This window comes from Xiphophorus couchianus, chromosome 4 (genome assembly GCF_001444195.1).
Source record: "Xiphophorus couchianus chromosome 4, X_couchianus-1.0, whole genome shotgun sequence".
NCBI lineage: Eukaryota > Metazoa > Chordata > Actinopteri > Cyprinodontiformes > Poeciliidae > Xiphophorus > Xiphophorus couchianus.
In genome coordinates this window covers 436,659-456,912 of record NC_040231.1, presented here as the reverse complement: position 1 = coordinate 456,912, position 20,254 = coordinate 436,659, and the positions used below count along the sequence as shown (strand labels likewise).

Below are 20,254 nucleotides of genomic sequence, written 5' to 3'. Positions count from 1 at the left end.
TGAGCTGCTTCTCTATTCTCCCTCTGTATGATGCCTTAGCTTGGCAGATGCCTCTTCTCAGGTTGGCTCTGGCAGAACTGTAGAGTGCTTTGTCCCCAGACCTGAAAGCAGCGTTCCTGGCTTTCAAGAGGCCCCGGACCTCCTTAGTCATCCAGGGTTTCCTATTCGGATCGATCCTCATGAGTCTGTTCCAGGTGACATTGTCCGTGCAGAACCTGATGTAGTCCAAGACTGCTGAGGTGTAGTTCTCCAGGTCCCGATGTGCAAAAACCTCCCAGTCAGTTCTCTGGAAGCAGTCCTGTAGTTGGTGAGAGGCATCCTCAGGCCAGATGGTGACAGTCTGGGTTGTACTGGGGACACGTTTCTGCAGGGGGGTGTAAGCAGGGATCAGTAGCAGGGACACGTGATCAGACTGGCCAAGGTGTGCTAAGGGTTTAGCCCTGTATGCCTGTCTGATGTTTGTGTCCAGCTTGTCCAGAGTTTTATCACCCCTGGTTGTGAACTTTACGTGTTGATGGAGTTTAGGGAGGACTGATTTCAGATCAGCGTGATTAAAGTCCCCAGAGACGATGTGAACAGCCTCGGGGTTCTGGTTCTGGTTGTTGCTGATAGTATCATGCAGGAGTCCCACGGTCGAGCTAGCGTTAGCATCCGGTGCTATGTAAACCGCAGTGAGTAAAATGGCGTTAAACTCACGTGGGAGGTATCGGGGTCTGCATTTAATTGTGATGAACTCCACGCCTGGAGAACAGTGGCTAACAACTACTGTGGAGTTCGTACACCAGCTGTTATTTACATAAACTCATAGTCCACCTCCTCTTTTCTTACCGGAGCTCGCTGATCGGTCCTGTCGGTGTGCTGTGTAGCCTGCTAGCTCGATCTCCGGGTCCGGTATGGTTGGATTTAACCACGTCTCCGTGATCAACAGAATGCAGCATTCCCGGATGAGGTTGTCAGTTGCAATCCACAGCTTCCATTCGTCCAGTTTGTTAACGAGAGACCTCACGGTGGAGAGAAAGATGCTTGGTAGCGGTGGTTTGTGTGGCTGTTTCCTGAGCCTCGCTAACACGCCGCTACGACGCCCCCTCTTCTGTTTACATCCCTGCGCCGTCGCCTTGTCGTAGATAATGGGATTGTAATCCAGAGAGAGCCCGGTGTCCGAGCAATATCGACCGGAATGTTGTTGTGGACACGGAAAAGCTCCTGTGACAGACTTCCCCCGATTGCTTGACCGATGGCCAGTAAATGTTGTCGGTTTTAGGTGTTTTTAACCGAGCAAAAGACGAACTTCGAGTCAGTGAGCACAGAGCCGCTGCGTCTACATGCGCCGCCATCTTGAGTTATTACACCATATTGTAGCCATGGTAACACAACAATCAAACTATCAAGATGATTATTTAAACTTTTACAAAGTAAACGTCCTAATTAAATCCTAAATGTAGTTTTTTTTCTCAGCTGATCCATTAAATAAAATGTAATAACATTGTTATTCTCTATAAATGATGCTACAGGTTTAGATCTATGGTCTGTGGTACAATTAGACCATTTCTAGGGGCCCCTGAATCTCTAGAGGCCCCTGAATGGTCCCTACCAGCAGCTACTGAGTTTTCTTTGCCTTGATATCTCAGTCTTATAATTCTAGATCTAGAGGTGCCAATATAGAAAGCTGATGTAGAGTGAACCCTCTGAGCTTTTTGGTCTTTAAATCATCTCCAGCCAGGTTAGAGGTTAAACTGAAGTACTAGGGCTTATTTAATAAAATAGCATAAGATTTTCTTATTTCATAACTTCATAACCTTTGACCTTTGACCTTCTCTCCTCTGGTCTGTTTAACAGCTACAGTCTCAGATCAGCTCAGCCTCCAGCAGCAACATTATACCTATAGGGGAAACAAAGATTATATTAGCTTTGCATCGTCCCCACATGATGACAGTGATACGGTGTGGTCTGATTAAATATCAGATTGTTGATCAATCTGGGTTGTTGCTGTGTTGTTGTATGGTGTTTTAAGACCTTGTTCAAAGGGCCCATTTTTAACTTTGAGCCCCCGCCCCTCCAAAGGTCTCTGCACGGCCCTGATGTGACTGATGACGGGCCTGATGGCGCTAGTGCAGTCCACCAGTCTGACCACTGGAGGGCGCCAGAAGACTGCTGACCAAGAAACAGAAAGCAGAAACGGACAGAAGAGGAAAGCGCAGCAGGAGCAGGGTGGGGTGGGGGGTAAATGGTGTTTGTGTGTGTGTGGGTGGGGGGATAACTGGAGGGGCAGTGGGGGTCATTAAATCTCTGGGGTATTTTTTTGGTCGTTTTGTTGCTGCAAAGAAAGTTAAACTCGGTGCCTGCAGCTTTCGCCCCCTGGAGACCCAGAACAATAGGGGTTATTTCCTGCTCCTCGCTCGGCCCTGCTGCTGCTGGGGGCTTGGGTGAGTTCATGTTGGATCTGCCGGGTTGGGTCGGTTCAGGTCGGTTTCTTCACTGGAAGTCCAGGAGAAACATAAAACATGAAGCTGAGACAGAGAGATTCCCCCAAACACCTCAACTTCTGGTTAAAAACCGGCATCACTTCCTGTTCTCTGGGAACCATCTGCTGTCCTTCAGGAAATGACTGACAGCAGATATGACATCACTTCCTGTGAGAACCCGGATTGTCCAGCACCTGGTCCAGAAGTGTTCAGGTTTATATTCTCATAACGGCATGGCCTGGACAGCTGGACAGGCAGAGGACAGCCGTCCCGGTTCTGCTGGAGACACTCAGAGAGGAACAGAACCTGGAGCGGGTCCGGAGCCTTCCTCCATCATCAGCAGACCTCCTCCTCTTCCTCATGCTCACCAGAATGTTCTGGAAGAAAAATCCTCCCAGAATCCCCTTGTGATGAGCTTAGAGGGTTTCTTACAGAACCGGATTGGTCCTGAGATCCCCCTGACCCGGTTAGAGGGAGACGGCTGCAGCCGACCCGCCAGCACGCCGTGTTCCTGGAGGTTCTGGACGAGAGATGAGAAGGAAATGCTTCCTGTCATCAGAGACACCAGATCCAACCATCAGATGTTCACATTCCTCACGTCTGCAGAAAACTGCTGACAGCATTACGACCCAATCAAGCGGCCCGCTTCATGGAAACCAGAACAGCCCAGCTGCGGGGGGTTCGTTCACACAGCAGTGTGATCTGGACCAGAACCAGAACCCAAACCAGACAATGGATGTGATGAAATCCTGAATCCAGAAGAGTTTCCATCCAGAGGGAAACAGAGACAGTCGTTTCCCTCTGGATCTCTGAGAGAAGCAGGAAAGATGTTAAAACATCCTGATTTTCCTGAACACTCTGTCTCTAAGTCAAACCTGATGGTCCGGTTGACCCGGTTTTACTGGAACCAGAACATCTGCTCCACCTCCAGCTGCTGTGGTTCTGACCCAAACCAACTGTTCCCCTCCTGGCCTGTGGGGGCGCTGCACCAAGAACCACTGAAGGAAACCACACAAAAACATCTGAAGACACTAAGAGCAACTTCCTTCTTCACCAGATGGAAACAAGATGGAGGCGTCAGATTTTAGTGTTGGAGGATTTCTCTTTAGTCTTTGGCTAAAGACTAGGAGCCATTTCTGCTGCTAGTGCTAGTCTAACACGTTAGCTTTCGTTGGATTTACCCATCCTTACCTATCCAGAAAAGGACAGGTCAGGTCAAGAAAGGTCAGAACAGGACAGGTCAAGACAAGACAGGACAGGTCAGGACAGGTCACGACATGTACGAAATGGACAGGACAGGTCAAGGAAGGTCAGAACAGGACAGGTCAGGACAAGACAGGTTAAGACAGGTCAGCACAGGTCTTGACACGTCAAGACATGTCAAGACAGGTGAGGACAGGTCAGGACACCTGACCTGGATGGTTCCTGCCTGGAGAGCATCAACACTCATTCTTCCATTCTAACGTCTCCTGGACCGGAGAGCCTCTGCACCTGGAGCGAACATTGAGTTTGTGTCAGACTTGTTCAAACAAGACGTCTTATTTTTAGTCCAGGTGTCAATCGCTTCATCTGAATTCATGACTCATTAACATTTCTATAAACGCACACACACACACACACACACACCCACGCACACACACAGCTGAGTAGCTGCTTCAGTATTCAGCCAGTGATCTTGATGCTGCATCTGAAGGATTTACCTCCCAGTGACGTGTCTTTGTCCTCAGCAGGGAGGTGAGTCCTCTGTCTGTGGACAGATTTATGCAGGTCATAATGTCGGGTTAAGCCGCCCCTAACACACACACTCTCACACACACTCTGTCTCACAGGGGGCTGAGTGTTAGCAGATGTGCGTCCTCTGGCTGCTCTCTGCAGCTCTGATAGTTGATACATGCTCGATGCGGCGTGAAGCTGGAGGACATGGAGTCATGATGGATGCTGCAGCGTTGCACAACAACCTGCCGACTGTTTCACAACCGCTGAAGGAGTAGGTCCAGTTTTCCACCATGTTCTGGAGGAAGATCACTGACACCAAGGAGTCCCCATCAATCCATCAATCAACCAACAGCCATTTCTGCAGTGGGCACAATGGAGACCAAACTGTTTCAGGGTCAAAACCCAACACAGCAACAGGTCAACGAGCAGAAACAACAAACTACATACTAGACAAACTAGATAAATCCAGAAGCATTTCCAGGTTGGGCGCCATCTTTACCATAATACGGGATGTTTACAGCAAGATTCTAAAGATGCCAATACAGGAGCAGGGTGGGAACGGGGAAGAGTACGGTAGTTTCCCGACCAAAACGGGAGAATGGCAGGTGTGGTGGTGAGTCCTGGAGTTGATCAAACGGATAAAAACAGCCTGACCTGGTTTAACAGGAGAAAATAAGCAAATCTGGAGAACAACAGAGATTTGTTAGTCAAGTTGTTTTGTCAGACGTGATTTCGGGTTTTTCACTTGTGGTGAAATTACCCAGGCCAGCAGCAGCAACTCTGTCTCCATGTGGGATCCGTTCTGCTTGCTGGTCGTTCGGGAACCGGGAACAGAAAGTTCTGCCTGGTGAATAAATATCACATCATCTGCATAACAAGTCAATTTAAAGTGTCGGTGGTTTGCAATAAATCTCAGAGGCAACAAGGAGAAAACCAAGAGAGCTAAAGCGGAGCCCTGCGGCACACCGCTCAGAGAGGCAGGAACCGTTTGAAGGCCAGACCACAGAATCCACAAAACCACAGCAAGGTCCACAGAGTCAAAGGTCACCATAATCTCCAGAACCACCAGCAGCCAATTACTGACAGTCGAATGACTTGGGTCTGGGTTCTGGATCTTGGTTCTGGTCCTGTTAGCTGGATGTTGCGTTGCGTCGCTGCTGGGGATCAATCGCAGCTCGGCGTGTTTGATCCAACTCCAACATCTGGATCTCATCAGCTGGTCCTGCTGAGCCTCTCTGGGTCTGCAGAGGAACCCAAACCTCACCAGAACCAAACTCAGCTTCGCAGAAATATGCATCCTAAGCAGCATGTTCTGCGCCGTCGCATGGAGGAGACAAGATGTCCTCACATGTCCTCCACTGCAGAAGGCGCAACTAAGACTGGAGCAACAACTTCTGCTCTCCGTGGACACCGGGGACTCCTGCTGTTGCTACAATTAGCACTGAATCAAGAAGACATTTTGAATCTCTAAGAGAACTGAACAAATTAACCAAAAACATTTAATAAAGTGGATATTTAATTATTGGTCTCAGACAGAGAAAACCTGCCAGAGCTGCCAGTTGGGTAGCAGTGTTTCTCTGGCTGCTAGCCTTATGCTAACAGAGCAGGGCTAACTGAGCTAGCAAGTGAGTCGTGGGTCTGCTGAGGCGGTCAGCGCAGACCGATGGAGTGAAGCTTCAGCCGTCTCATCTAGGAGGAAAACAAACGTTCAGGGTGTTAGAAATGATCATGTTTCCAGACAGACAGTTTCATTTAACAGAGTCCAGGAACTGCAGCCTCCAGCTGTTAGAAACATGCTTTATGTCAAATATGACTCAGAATAATTTTGACTTGACGTCTGTCTCTATAAAGGGATCCAGGATTAGTTGAACAAGTTGGCCTAAATATGTTGTAATTTTCCAATTACCAAAAAAAATATTGTTTGTATTACGCCAAAACTCTTTAATTACTTCAAAAATGTACATTAGGCTTATTGCAATAAACAATACATCAATTAATCGCCTGATAAATGAAAATTATCGACCTCATTTTAATTTACCGGTTTCTTTCTGCCTTTTTTTACTCTTTCTTTTTTTTTTTTTTTTTTTATTGAATTTTCTCTTTTTTGACATAACAAATTTACACACAACAAACTTAACATTATAACATGTACTTATACACTCTTGCATTCACTCCCACACTCACCCTTCAAACCTGCATTTGTTTGGTTCCAAAAATATCAAAAATCTTTTAGATTAACTTAGAGAAAAAAGAAAGAAAAATAACAGAACAATATATGAATAGAAACTGTAGACAAGACAGCCATTAATAAGTTCCACCTTCAGTCCCTATGATCTTCATATATGGCTCCCAGAGAGTCTCAAAATCCCGTTGTTTACCCTTGGTGATGTATGTTAGCTTTTCCAGTCCGAGCGAATTTGCAATTTCCTTCTTCCAGAGTCCCAGGGAGGGTGCATCCATGCCTCTCCAGCATAATGCTATAGATCTTCTGGCTTGAAGAAGTCCATAGTCTATCAATTTAGTTTTCCTCTGTGATTGTTTAAATTCCGCTGGGTATATTCCTAGTACACAGATTTTAACCTCTAATGGGACTTTTACCTTAAACAATTCAGATAGACACCCAATAACATCCTTCCAAAACCTCTGAATTTTAAGACATTCCCACAAACAATGGAGAAGAGTTCCTTTTTCAAACAAACATTTAGTGCAAGTATCTGGAATATCACTGGACATATGATGAAGCTTAACTGGTGTTATATAGGTTCTCATAAGCCATTTATATTGCAAAAGTTTAAATCGTGTGTTTATTGTTTGTTTTTGTGCTTTTAAACAGGCCTGATTCCAGTCTTCCTCATCTATATCTTCGAAAGTATCTCTTCTCCAAGCGTCCAACTTATCTATTGCTGAGTCCCTAGAGGAAAGCATTAACAAATTATAGAACACAGAGAGAAAACCTTTCCCTTTTGAGTCTCCAACACACACCTCTTCTATTTTTGTTAAGGGTGGAATGTCAACTATTTGTTTCAGTTTTGATGACATAAAGTTTTTCAATTGCAAGTATTTAAAAAAATGTTTCGGGGGTATTAAATACTTCTTACATAGCTCATCAAAAGTAAGTAACTTGCCATCAACATACAGATCTTTAATTTTCTGAATGCCTTTGGTTTTCCATAGTTTAAATCCTCCATCATTTTTTCCTGGGATGAACCTTTCGTTACCCCAGATTGGGGTAAATTGTGATAGCTCTGGATGCTCACCTACATGTTTGTGTGCTGCATACCAGTTTGTAATCGTATTTTTTAAAAAGGGGTTTTTTGTGGTCTTTTTTAATGTCTTTAGGTCCGAAGAATATAGAAAGGTATTTAAGGGGAAATCTGGAACAGATTGCTGTTCAATATCTACCCAGGCTGGAGGTGTCGTCGGGCAAAGGTAGTGGGTAGCTGATGTTAGTTGGGCGGCCATATAATACCATCTGAAATTAGGGACTTGAAGTCCACCTCTTTCATAGGGCAGATAGAGTAGTTTTAAGCGGAGTCTTGCTTTTCTATTACTCCAAATAAATTGATTAAATAGTTTATCCAGACTGTCATAAAATGAATCTGACAGCGGTAATGGAAGTGTTTGAAAATAATACAAAAATTTGGGCAAGATTGTCATTTTTAATAAATTTATTCGGCCTATTATAGATATAGGCAGGTTTGACCATCTATTTAGCATTTCTGTGACTTTTTCCACAAGGGGATTATAATTTGTTATGCTTATTTCATTAAGAGATGGGGTGACCTTAATGCCCAAGTATGTAAAACTTTTTGTTGTTGTTTTAAATGGGGTAGTCACAATAGGACTTCTCCTTTCTTCTTCATTAAGAAACATTAACTCTGATTTAGAATTATTAATTGGTGAATCCATACGTCATTTATTCTTAAATCTGTTATATAATTAAGGAGTATTTTCCTGGTTTGTGAATGACTGGTATCAGTTTGAGTAGATTTATCCAGGCTTGGGTTAAGGGTACAATTAAAGTCCCCTCCTATAATATAAAATCCCTCCAGGGCTGACAAGGTTAAGAATAAATTTTCATAAAAGGATGGGTTATCATTATTTGGTTCATAAATATTTATCAAATTTAGTTTTAATGTTGAAATATGTCCCTGCACAATAATATATCTCCCATATGGGTCTTTAATTGTCCTTATAATTTGAAATGTTATTGACTTATGTATAAGAATAATAACTCCTCTGGCATGACTGGTAAAGGAAGAGTGATATACCTGACCCTGCCATCTTTTAATTATCCAATGTATTTCTGACTCAATCAAATGAGATTCTTGTAAAAAAAATTATTTTAGATTTCAAATATTTTAGTCGGTCTAATACTTGTTTCAATTTATTTAGTTTTCGTATTCCTCTGACATTCCAGCTTGTAATTTTGATATTCAAACCATTTCCTTTGGTTGTTTTTTCCATATCGGGTTAATTTACTGTTATACTAAAATAAAGTAGGCAAAAATAGTGCAGAAAATGCAGGTTTGCACATACATTCACACATTCAACCATACAAGACACAGAACTAGTCATGAACAATCCCCAAACGAACTTTTGCATTTCTTTATCTGAAATGCCTCCCCCTCCCTTTGAACCCTGTTTCTGGAGGACGTTGATCCACATTACTGAGGAGCAACTAGTCAACATGACCTCACCAAAGCTCTCCACAGCAGACAGTGTCCAGCTATAAAATAATACCATTAACCCTTGATAGAACGGTAATAACTTGCTTAATGCTTAACTTTTAGCATTAATGCCAAAACAGTTCAAATTAGACTTCGAACATGTGAGCGCATAAGAGCAGTCGGTTATGTTTATATGAACTTCCCATTAACTTAGTACGGATCCTGATCAGTGGCGGCTGGCCAGTAGGGGGCGCTTGTGCGCCGCCCCCTTTAAATTGTTTAGATAATAAATGATTTCTATTCTGAACTGCAAAATACTTAGAAATGTATTTATTCATACTGTGTGTCCAATAGACATGTTAGAATTTATTAAAATAGTAAATACATAATTCTAATTGCTCACATTGTGCACACTTCCTATGTGCAGGGCGCCGTCCTAATGAGAGTGTATGTAGGCGCATCAACTTTTGGCAAGCAGGTGATCTGAGGCTGACTTTTAATTGGTTGTTTAAGGTTTTCCACAGGGCGCAGCGCTCTGCGTCCCGGACACACCCATTCTGTTGTGTCATTACTGGTAAAGTGTCAGTACTGGCTAATTGTTTTAAAAACATTGTGTGATTGGACAATCCCCGATTCGACTCATTAGCGCAGCTGCAGTTCGTTAGGTCGATTCACGGTTACGTTTGCATTAAGCAATGCATTTTACTGCTTTCCGTGTTTGCTATTTCAAAGTTCTGGCACGGAGGAAATGTGGACAACAACTGGGGTAAGAGACTTAAAACATCTTTCAGAAAAATGCAAACGGCACGAAAACAGCCGCAGCCACCTAGACAATGCAATGAAGCTAAGTTTTTGGGGGAAACTTAGCATAGCTGAAAGGTGCTTTTCAACTCTGAAAAGAATCAAGACTTTTCTGAGAAACTCAATGACTCAGGACAGGCTGAATGCATTGGCCATGTTGTCAATGGAGAAAAGACTAGTCACAGAGATGACTGACTTTAACAAGAATGTAATTGAGAAATTTGCAGGGCAGAAGGAAAGGAGGGCAAAATTCATGTTCAAATAGTGCTATTTTTTAAGATTTGTTTTGTTTGTTTTTCATTTGTTTGTTTGTGTGCGCCCCCCTCAGTTTTTTTAGCACCAGCCGCTACTGATCCTGATTATGATCCGGTTGTTGAGGAACAGCCACATAAAATGTCTTATCTGTTTACCTGTTTCTTAACCAAGACTCGCTGATCAGAGGCATCCGCTGTGTTTATTTTGGAAGAGTCTTGTAAAATGTTTCAGCTTCTTGAGGTGTTGAGAAGAGATGGATCTTTCCACCGTGCAGAACTCGGAGTTTGCAGGGGTTGTGTTGGAATACGCGGAACGCACCGATGCCGACAAACAGCTTCACTACCGGGTGGAACCGCGTCTGATCCGTACGGTCTCCGCCGATAGATCCTGTGCAAACGTGATTTTGGCCCCGTCTTGCATAATATCTCTTTTCCTTGCCTCTCGGTACACAAATTCCTTCTCCGGGAACTTTAAGAAGCGAATCAGAACCGCTCTGCCCTGGTTTGGTTTCCCAGAGGCTGGTGTGCGGTAGGGGTTGAACCAATTAGTCGACTAGTCGACTCTAGGACGTCTCGCGAGTTTTTACATTTCATGTCGACTAGTCGCAGTCATGTGATTGCCGGTGGTGACAGCCTGTGCTGATCTGACAGCACAGTATACGTCACAAGACACAAGAAAAATAAGTTAATACATTAGTTTAAATGATATGTAGATGGATGCATATATGTGGTTTTACAGTGTTTTTAAAAGGAGATGGAGTTGCAGCTGCAGTCCACTACAAAACACCAGCCGTTGTTCTGTCAGATAGCCATACGCTGTCAGGATAGCACACATGCAGTCAGTACGCATGCCCGCGCATGCGCATTAAGAAGTCCGACCGTCAGTGGAGTTGTCAGTTCAGCATACGCAACAAGTTATAACGAAAATAAGTCATTAAATTGTTTATAATATGACATAATATGATAACTAGATAAATATACATGCGTTGTCATGGTTTCAAAGTGTATTTAAAGCAGGTCTGGCTGCAGCTGCAGTCAATTACAACACAGGCCCGTGTAAAACTCATTAACCTACTTAACCGCTAAGTCAGGATGCCATATAACTGTTAATAACAAAGTGTATGATGATCTACGTCATGATTCTATGTTGCTGATTAAATAAAATCATATGGTAATGACAACGTATACATGTCTGAGCTAAGCGTATGACGATCTGACAACGCATGGCTATCTGACAGAACACCGTCTAAAACTCGCCCCCTTCCCGCTAAGGATGTCACTTAGCCGGCTCGCGAGTGTCTTTGTCACGACGATCTAACTAATACATTATGATGTTATGTTGCTGATTAAATAAAGATCTGTGGTAATGACAGCTGCTGATTAAATAAAAGCCTGTAGTTGGTAATGACAGTGTATACTTGTCTGACATATAGCTAATAATAAAGCCTCCAAGTAGTTGTGAAGGGTTTTTGCGCCTACGTCACTATGACGTCACCGCGACTAGTCGACATCGACTCGACTATTATCATGATGTAGTCGACCTTAAAAAATATGTAGTCGTTCAACCCCTAGTGTGCGGTGAACCCGTTCCAGTGTGAATGACTTGTCCGGTGCGAGTTCCAGCCACTTCGGTAGCATGTTGCTAATAAAGTCGAAAAGCGACTGTCTTCCTTCTGCTCCTTCTCGGATGCCAAAGACACGCAGGTTCTTTCGCCTTCCTCGGTTCTCCAGGTCATCCGTTTTGGCCTCAAGGAGCAGGATTCGTTTCATAGCTGAAGTCAAAGATGTTTCTGCTTTTTCAAGTGAGCCTTTTACTTCGGCAATGCGGGCCTCAGCCTCCTCCATATGAGCCGCCTGGTTTAATAGGTCCTGTTTAACCTCAGACACTTTAGCCTCCAGTGCAGTCATAGCGCTCGCCATTCCAGTCAGTCTTTCATCTATACTATCCAGCTTAACTCCAAAGTCCGACTGGAGTGACTTTAGCTCCTCCAATACTTCAGCTATGCTAGCCATATTAGCTTCTTCACCGCAGTTCAACTCGGTGCTGTTTTAGAGGTTGTCTTGCGTCTTTTTGAGAAAATTTCGCACTGTTTCACAGACGAAGCTTTAGACATATCAGTGTTGTATCTTTTGAGCCTTCTTTACTGCTTTTGCAAGAGTTTTAAGAGAAAATTCGGAACACCTTCCCTGGAGCTGTTCACTGTGCTGCCATCTCGATCTCGGTCACGTGACCCCTCCCCTTTTTCTCTTTCTATTGATGACACTGGATCAACTCCGATTCTCTCCACTGACCCTCCCTTCCTCATGTCCTTGGCGTAAGGGAGGAGTGAACTATTGCATCAGGTAGTCGGATCTGCCCGTCGTCTCCATCTAAATCTAATGATTATTGAAGGACAATACAGCATAAAGACTTCATAATCTGTACTCTTTTGGTTGAACATACTTTTTATTTGCACTTTGTTTAGTTTTGATTGAAATGCATTTTTTCTTAACAAAGACTGAGAGTCCATTTTATTTTTATTTTTGGTTGTTTTATTTTGTTCCACTTCCAGTGTTAAGTGTTCTTTTAAAAGTAAAGTGCATTTATTTTTGGCAGAATGTGCTTGCATTATTACATCGTTACCATTACATAAGTTTAAAATGGCCTTCAAACAATGTTATCGTTTATTGCAATAATTTTTGAGACAATCGCTCAGCAAAATTTATCATGACAGGCCTAGTGCACATCTTTTGTTGTATTTGTCACCCATGGAGGTCGCCATTTTTTCACCGATGGGTTGATGACGTCATCAGGTCCAATCTGTACTGGAGTCTACAGAGTAAACACAGGAAAGCTAACTTTACCCCAGTAGTTGTTGATCATATTGCGTTTGATTGGTGTAATTTTAGATAACGTCACACTGTGTTACTATCGACTGTGATAAAAAAATAAAAATCTGTGGCGAATCTGGATAATTTCCCACATGAAAGAAAGGAGAGCGAAGGCGAGAGCCGGAGAGGAACAACAACGAAGGACCTCATCTGGACCCTGGACATTTCTCCACAGCACTTTGAGCCATATATACCAGCAGAACCAATGAAGGCTCTAACAGGTGATTGTTACCTTAAAAATTAATGCCGTGCTGAGACGGGCAGAGCTGGACGCTCTTTGAGATGCTATCAGGAGCTATACTGCCTGGGTACTGACGTCACCGATCCGACCGGACCCATGGAGGTCCGGGTCAGTGGTAAAATTTGGTGTCGCTGTTACACAGCGTCTCAAACCGGACAGAGCGCTACAGATGCTGGGAGAAACGTCAAAGGCAAGCAGCGCTAACGGAGCTATTACTGCCGGAAATGCTAACGGAGCTATTACTGCCGGAAATGCTAACGATGCTATTACTGCCAGAAATGCTAACGGAGCTATTACTGCCAGAAATGCTAACAATGCTATTACTGCCAGAAATGCTAACGATGCTATTACTGCCAGAAATGCTAACGGAGCTATTACTGCCAGAAATGCTAACAATGCTATTACTGCCAGAAATGCTAACGATGCTATTACTGCCGGAAATGCTAACCATGCTATTACTGCCGGAAATGCTAACGGAGCTATTACTGCCGGAAATGCTAACGATGCTATTACTGCCGGAAATGCTAACGGAGCTATTACTGCCGGAAATGCAAACGATGCTATTACTGCCGGAAATGCTAACGATGCTATTACTGCCGGGAATGCTAACGAAGCTATTACTGCCGGAACTGCTAACGATGCTATTACTGCCAGAAATGCTAACGGAGCTATTACTGCCAGAAATGCTAACGGAGCTATTACTGCCAGAAATGCTAACAATGCTATTACTGCCAGAAATGCTAACCATGCTATTACTGCCGGAAATGCTAACCATGCTATTACTGCCGGAAATGCTAACGGAGCTATTACTGCCGGAAATGCTAACGATGCTATTACTGCCGGAAATGCTAACGGAGCTATTACTGCCGGAAATGCAAACGATGCTATTACTGCCGGAAATGCTAACGATGCTATTACTGCCGGGAATGCTAACGAAGCTATTACTGCCGGAACTGCTAACGATGCTATTACTGCCGGAAATGCTAACGGAGCTATTACTGCCAGAAATGCTAACGGAGCTATTACTGCCAGAAATGCTAACGATGCTATTACTGCCGGAAATGCTAACGATGCTATTACTGCCGGAAATGCTAACGATGCTATTACTGCCTGAAAATACTAATGGAGCTATTACTACTTGAAATGCTAACGGAGCTATTACCGCTGGGAATGCTAACAGAGCTATTACCGCTGGGAATGCTAACGGAGCTATTACCGCTGGGAATGCTAACAGAGCTAAACAGTACTGAATGTGAAACCACCACCAGTAACAGCTGTTGCCGAACCGGACACAGAGCTATAGTTCTTACCGGACCACACAGTGACCAGGTGAGTCTCATTCATTGTTTCATTATGAACCTGAAGGCAGCAGCAGCTACAGCCAACTCTTCCTCTTCCTCTGTTTGCTCCTCCTCTTAAACACCTCTTGTTATTTCTAGTTCTGATCGGTTTCAATGCGCTCCGGTTCAAATTAAAAAGGCTTAATGTTACTCATCACTGTTCTAGATGGAGGAGCCATTACACGTCATTTACCCAGAATGCATTGCAGCGTGAACAAGATGGCGACATTCCTGTGACAATATTTTATTAAAATTTATAAAAACTAGGGCGTGCCGTGGTGGCGTAGTGGTTAGTGCGACCCACATTTGGAGGCCTTGAGTCCTCGCGGGTTCCGTCGCGGGTTCGACTCCCGGACCCGACGACATTTGCCGCATGTCTTCCCCGTTTCCTGTCAGCCTGCTGTCATATAAGGGACACTAGAGCCACAAAAAGACAGTGTTATTACTGTATTTGTCATGATCTGTGTTTTTCTGTGTATTTATTTCGAGTTTTCTGTGTCTCTGAGTCTCCGTGCCATCTTGTCTCCCCTTGATCATTCCCAGGTGTGTCTCGTTTCTGTGATTACCCTCTGTGTATTTAATGCCACCTGTGTGTCTGCGTCCTCGTCGGGTCCTTGTCTTGCAGTCGTTTGTGCGTGTCGTATGCACCGTTTTGTTTGCTGTCCATTCTAATAACCAGTTGCTACCGGCGTTGAGCCCTGGCTTCCGTTCAGTTGTGCTGCCTGGTGTTTTGGATCTTGCACTTTCACCATTAAACTGTCATCATACATCTTACCTGGGTCTCAAGCGTTCTGCCTCACCAACTCATACACCACCCTATGACAGTATTGCTTTTACATCTAAGATAAATATTTCCCAAATAAGGTCTAGTTTTATTACTAATCGTGGATCCCTTTAAGAAGCTCCTGCTCTTCCTGAAGCTCCGCCTCCAGGAAGTCATCCCAACATGGCTCCTCTATTAATCCTTTAGTGTTTTCACCAGCGTTGCTTTGACAGCAGGACCTATAATGAGCTCAGCAGCTGAGCTCATTATAGGATTGCTAATGTCTTGCTGGCTAGTCTGAAGGAGCTGAGTGGGGGAGGAGCTGTGCCTCGAAGGCGGGGCTAGGTCCGCCCAGGTGTTTAGCGTCCTGGTTCTGTTTGGTTCTGTTGTGCACGTCTCTGACAGCAGGGGACGACGCTGAGTTTGTTCACAGTGATTGGACTGATTTTGGGTTGAGCCCAACCCAAAATCAGCAGCTGATGGAATCAGGTTCTGCTGGGTTCTATTCATCGGTGTGGTGGTGAGTCATGTTGGAGGGAAAAGCTTTAATCAGAACATTTCCTCCAATAAATCATTAAAGCGTTAAACTGCTGCTGGGACGCACCATTCAGAAGCAGACAGGGTGTGTGTGTGTTATCAGTGTGTGTGTTGGGGGCCGGGGTTGGCCCAGGCCGACTGGGCTCGGTTCTTCTGCTGTGAGACAAAAGGCTCTGGGTTCGGTACCGGGTCACTGCGACCCGGAGGGACAAATGGAGAAGGATTTATCAAAAATATCCCAGCATGCTTCAGGGTGCCGACTCAACGGCTCCACCAGACACACAGAGCAGAACCAGAACTGTTTCGGGTCTGAGAAGCCGAAACAGAAGAAGGACTGAGGGAGAGCTCAGGTTCTCCAGTTTGGTCCCTTTAATCCCAGCAGAGATTCTGGTTTCAGGTCTTCATGAGGCTCAGTGGAGCGTCTGTAACGTCCTGTTCTACCCTTTATGCTTCCCAGCCAATCAGAAGGCTCCGTGATGGAACCAAGAGCCAATCAGAGGGCAGTTTAGTGGAACCACTCTGCTAAGGTAACAATAGTCGTATTCTAGAGGTTTTATGATCTTTTTGCAGAACTTTAGACTATTTTAGAGAATTTGAACCAGCACTCTGCTGGCTGCTAATACAATAATATATATATATATATAAATATAAATAATAGAATAAAATATATCTATGAACTCGTGTCGCACTTCATTCAGTTTCTGTTCATTAATGCTTTAGCGTTTCATTCAAGATCAATAGCAGCTTCAGCCAGACGGCTCTGTAGCGCCCCCTGGCTGTGGAGGAAGGCTGTGGCACGAGTTTCTCCTCTTCCTGTCTGCCCTCCATTAAAGGGGGCGGGGCCAATATCACACTCTTTAAGCCCCCTTTTGGATCACTGTGTTGCTTTGGTTCCATTTCTGCTGCGGTTCCGACTGAACCGGACCAGCAGGACTCGACATCTGCTGGGAGTTTTTACTCCTGCCAAGTCCACGACCCGAGTCCCGGAGCCAAATCCTGGCTGCTACAGGTACAAAAAGCTGAAAAATGCTCATCTAAAAACAAGAAATTATTCAGAACCCCCCCTGACCTTTGACCTCTGACCCTGTGCTATGGCAGAAACATCTGAGTAGAGCTGAAAATGATCGTAGCTCCAGGCTTCAGTCGAACATTCCTGCTCAAGACGGGACGCGTTCCTCCACAGGAAGCATCTTCTGCTCATCGGTTTCATTCGGCCGAATCGTCTCCAGATCCGTTCCTGACGATCCTCCCATATTAACAACAGAAATCGGTGAATAAAATCCGTCCGCTGTAACCTGGCCTCATGACGTCTGCTGTGGTACAAACCTTTTCTCCTGTGGTTGTGGGACCTGATGAGGACAGTGAGGACAGCACTGTCCTTACTGTCCTCCAGGACAGAGGTGAAGGTTTGAATCAGGAGGAACTGAGACTTCATGTTTTTATTTGTTCACGTCTCCTGTATGGACAATTTGGCCGCCGGACCTCTTCAGATGGTTTCAGTCCTGTGATTCTGGCAGCGACCAAACAACCGGACCCAGATCCACTTTCTGAGGCTCTGGTGTGAATGCAGACTGATCTCGATCAGAACCAAGTACAGAAAACGAATGTCTGTTTGGACTTCCTGAGTCACTGAAGCTGGGCATCATGGGTAAATGGTGCTAACGCTGCTGCAGGCTCTGATTTTACTGTAGTGGACCTGACCCGACCTGTCAGAACCAGAACCATTTCATTGGAAAACCAGCGAAGAAGGAGCTGCCCTGGACCCTAAACCGGTTCTCAAGGTCTGGACCTTTTACTGGTTCTTCCCAGAAGAGCCCAGCAGATCCCAGGGCGGCCATGTTTGTTTCTTCCCACTCTGTCTCAGCAAAACCAGCTGATCCGAAGCCTGACCCGGGTCCACTCCGTCTGATCTCATCGGTTCCTGGCGGAGGGCCTAATCAAAGATCTGACCTACATTCTGTTTCCTCTCCCGGCAGGAACCTGAGCTGGAGATGAAAACACAACAACATGAAATATCTTGGCATCAAAATGCCTGGAATCAAACAGCAGCGCGGAGACGGAGTAATCTCTGCTCAGCTTTATTCTTGGTGTTTACTCTGGCATCCGAACCGTTCTGCTTTGTTTTGATAAAAACTGAGAGGATCAGGGTCTAATCCAAGCGTTCCGCTCTCATTCAGCTTCTGAAACAGACCGTGACTCCTCCATGGGGACAACAAGATCTCCCTGAAAGGCAGAAAAGAGGCCAGAGTTCACCAGCATATCGCAGCAGGACAGCTGCCAAAACGCGCTCTTCATCCTCCTCCTCCTCTCCACTTCAGGCTGGTTTATCTTTCCATCTGATGCTGAGGGCGATGACGGACGCCGTGTTTACTGACGGGAACCGTCTCCAACATGGAGCTGCTTGTCCTGATCTCAGGAAGTAAACAGATCTGAAGCTGAAACCGGGTCAGAACCAAAAACAGCCTGAGACCATTCACCAAGAACCCTGATCCTGGTCAGCACAGTCGAGCTAACGCTAATGAAACCAGCAGCTGACTATCAGCTCAGGAGGTGTCAAAGGTCATCTCCGGTGCACGGAGGCCGTAGTCCTCGATGCAACTGTCACAGGATCGAATCTTCTGGTCAGACAAGAAAAGAAAGGAAACAATGGACCAGGATGGACAGAGTCGGACTGAGGCGGAACAAGTAATCAACACACTGCTATTTCAAATCCAGTAATCAGATTACATTTACTGAAGAAACACTGCAAGTTGCCGTTTCCTTCAGGAAACAGATGTATTGTTGCTTTCCTCGTGTGTCAGACCAGCAGAGGCGAAACGATGATGGAGGACAGAGATTTGTGTTTCTTACTGTCTCTGTCGGTAGTTTTTGTTTAGTTTCTGTCACTAAAGATGGAAATATAGATTTTGGTTGTTCTCTCTGAGTTGCTGCTGGAAAACCTGAGGGATTTCCTCAGCTGCTTGCTTCCTCACCATCCTGTTAGGTTAGCAGCACAAAACCAAGCTTGACTGGATTATTCTGCGACCTGACGGGTATCCATCATGATCCACAGATCAGGTGAAGCCTGGAACAGGAACAGACAGAAGCTGAGCTGATGATGGGAACATGTTTTTATGGCTCCAGCTTAGAAAGATGACTGAATTTCTTTGGGTAAATCAGAGACAGATTGGAGCTCTTTATAAATCCAGTTGCTGTCAGGAGGCCTCTCACCTTACACCTCTATCTTGGCTCAGGAAACGAGCCACCGTGAGATAAACGAGCTGCTCATGAACGTCTCTGACAGTCCAAACACTCGACCAGTCGCACAAATCCAGATAAATGCCTGAGCTTTCTAAAAATAACAGTCTGCCTGAGGCCGACCTCCACACTGAGGCGGATTGGTACAGCATCTGCCGTTAAGCGGGCGCTGTACCGGTCCGTTGTGGTGAAGAGAGAGCTGAGCCAAAAAGCAAAGCTCTCCATTTACCGGTCGATCTACGTTCCCACCCTCATCTTTGGTCATGAGCTTTGGGTCATGACCGAAAGAACGAGATCGCGGATACAAGCGGCAGAAATGGGTTTTCTCCGTAGGGTGGCTGGGCTCTCCCTTAGAGAGAGAAGCTCAGTCATCCGGGAGGGACTCAGAGCAGAGCCACTGCTCCTTCACATCGAGAGGAGCCAGTTGAGGCTCAGGCATCTGGTCAGGATGGACGCCTCCCTGGTGAGGAGTTCAGGTCCCACCAGGAGGAGTGGAAAACCCAGGACACGCTGGAGGGACGATGTTCCTGGGCTGGCCTGGGAACGCCTCGGGATTCCCCTGGAAGAGCTGGAAGAAGAGGCTGGGGAGGGAAGTCTGAGCCTCACTTCTGAAGTTGCTGACCCCGTGACCCGACCCCGGATAAGTGGAAGAAGATGGATGGATGGATGGATGTTAATAGTAGAATCTAAAAAGAATTTTTTGTTTTTACTTCAAAATTGTTAATTAATGACGGTGGTCTCTGTCTCTATGTGGTAGAAGAGACACTGGGCTACTATTATGTAGCTCAGGATGGAAAGACTCAAAATCTGATAAATAGGCCTACGTACAGCATCCTAAAGTCTATGTAAGTGTAAATGTCTACTATTACTGATGATGTTGTTGCCGGCGCCATCTTCTTTGCTGCTGTGTGTTGGGGAAGCAGCATCAGAGCCAGCGACTCTAATAGACCAGACAAAATCATCAGGAAAGCTGGCTCTGTACTGGGACTAAGGCTGGAGTCCCTGGAAACTGTGGTGGAGAGGAGGACACTGAAGAAGGTTCTGTCTATTATGGACAATAAACAGCACCCTCTCCACAACATAGTGGACAGACAGCGGAGCTCCTTCTCACATAGACTGCTCCAGCTCCGCTGTCGTAGGGACAGATACAGGAAATCCTTCCTGCCACATGCCATCTCACTGTACAATAAAAGCTAAATCATTGTTCTGCACTAATCAGTCCAATTTTGCACAACTGCACTGTGGCACACTGCTGTACATATATTTACATATACATACTGTATCTGCATTTTTTGAATCTTTGCAAGGACTGCTCTAAGCTGCTTTTTATATTGAAAGCATGTCATATTTTATTCTTATTTT

General features: G+C 45.1%; 1 protein-coding gene across 1 annotated transcript; it reads left to right on the top strand.

Annotated features, from left to right (window-relative positions):
• The first annotated feature begins 10,002 nt into the window (after window positions 1-10,002).
• On the top strand, window positions 10,003-14,662 carry LOC114142518 (iron-regulated protein FrpC-like). The gene is made up of 2 exons (XM_028013830.1): window positions 10,003-10,425; window positions 11,476-14,662. The coding sequence occupies exon 2, from the start codon at window positions 13,185-13,187 to the stop codon at window positions 14,127-14,129; it is 945 nt and encodes a 314-aa protein (XP_027869631.1). The 5' UTR covers window positions 10,003-10,425; window positions 11,476-13,184; the 3' UTR covers window positions 14,130-14,662.
• The last annotated feature ends 5,592 nt before the right edge of the window (window positions 14,663-20,254 follow it).

Excerpts from the sequence above, each read along its gene's own strand:
- LOC114142518 (XM_028013830.1), top strand. The coding sequence starts at position 13,185 with ATGCTGGGAGAAACGTCAAAGGCAAGCAGCGCTAACGGAGCTATTACT.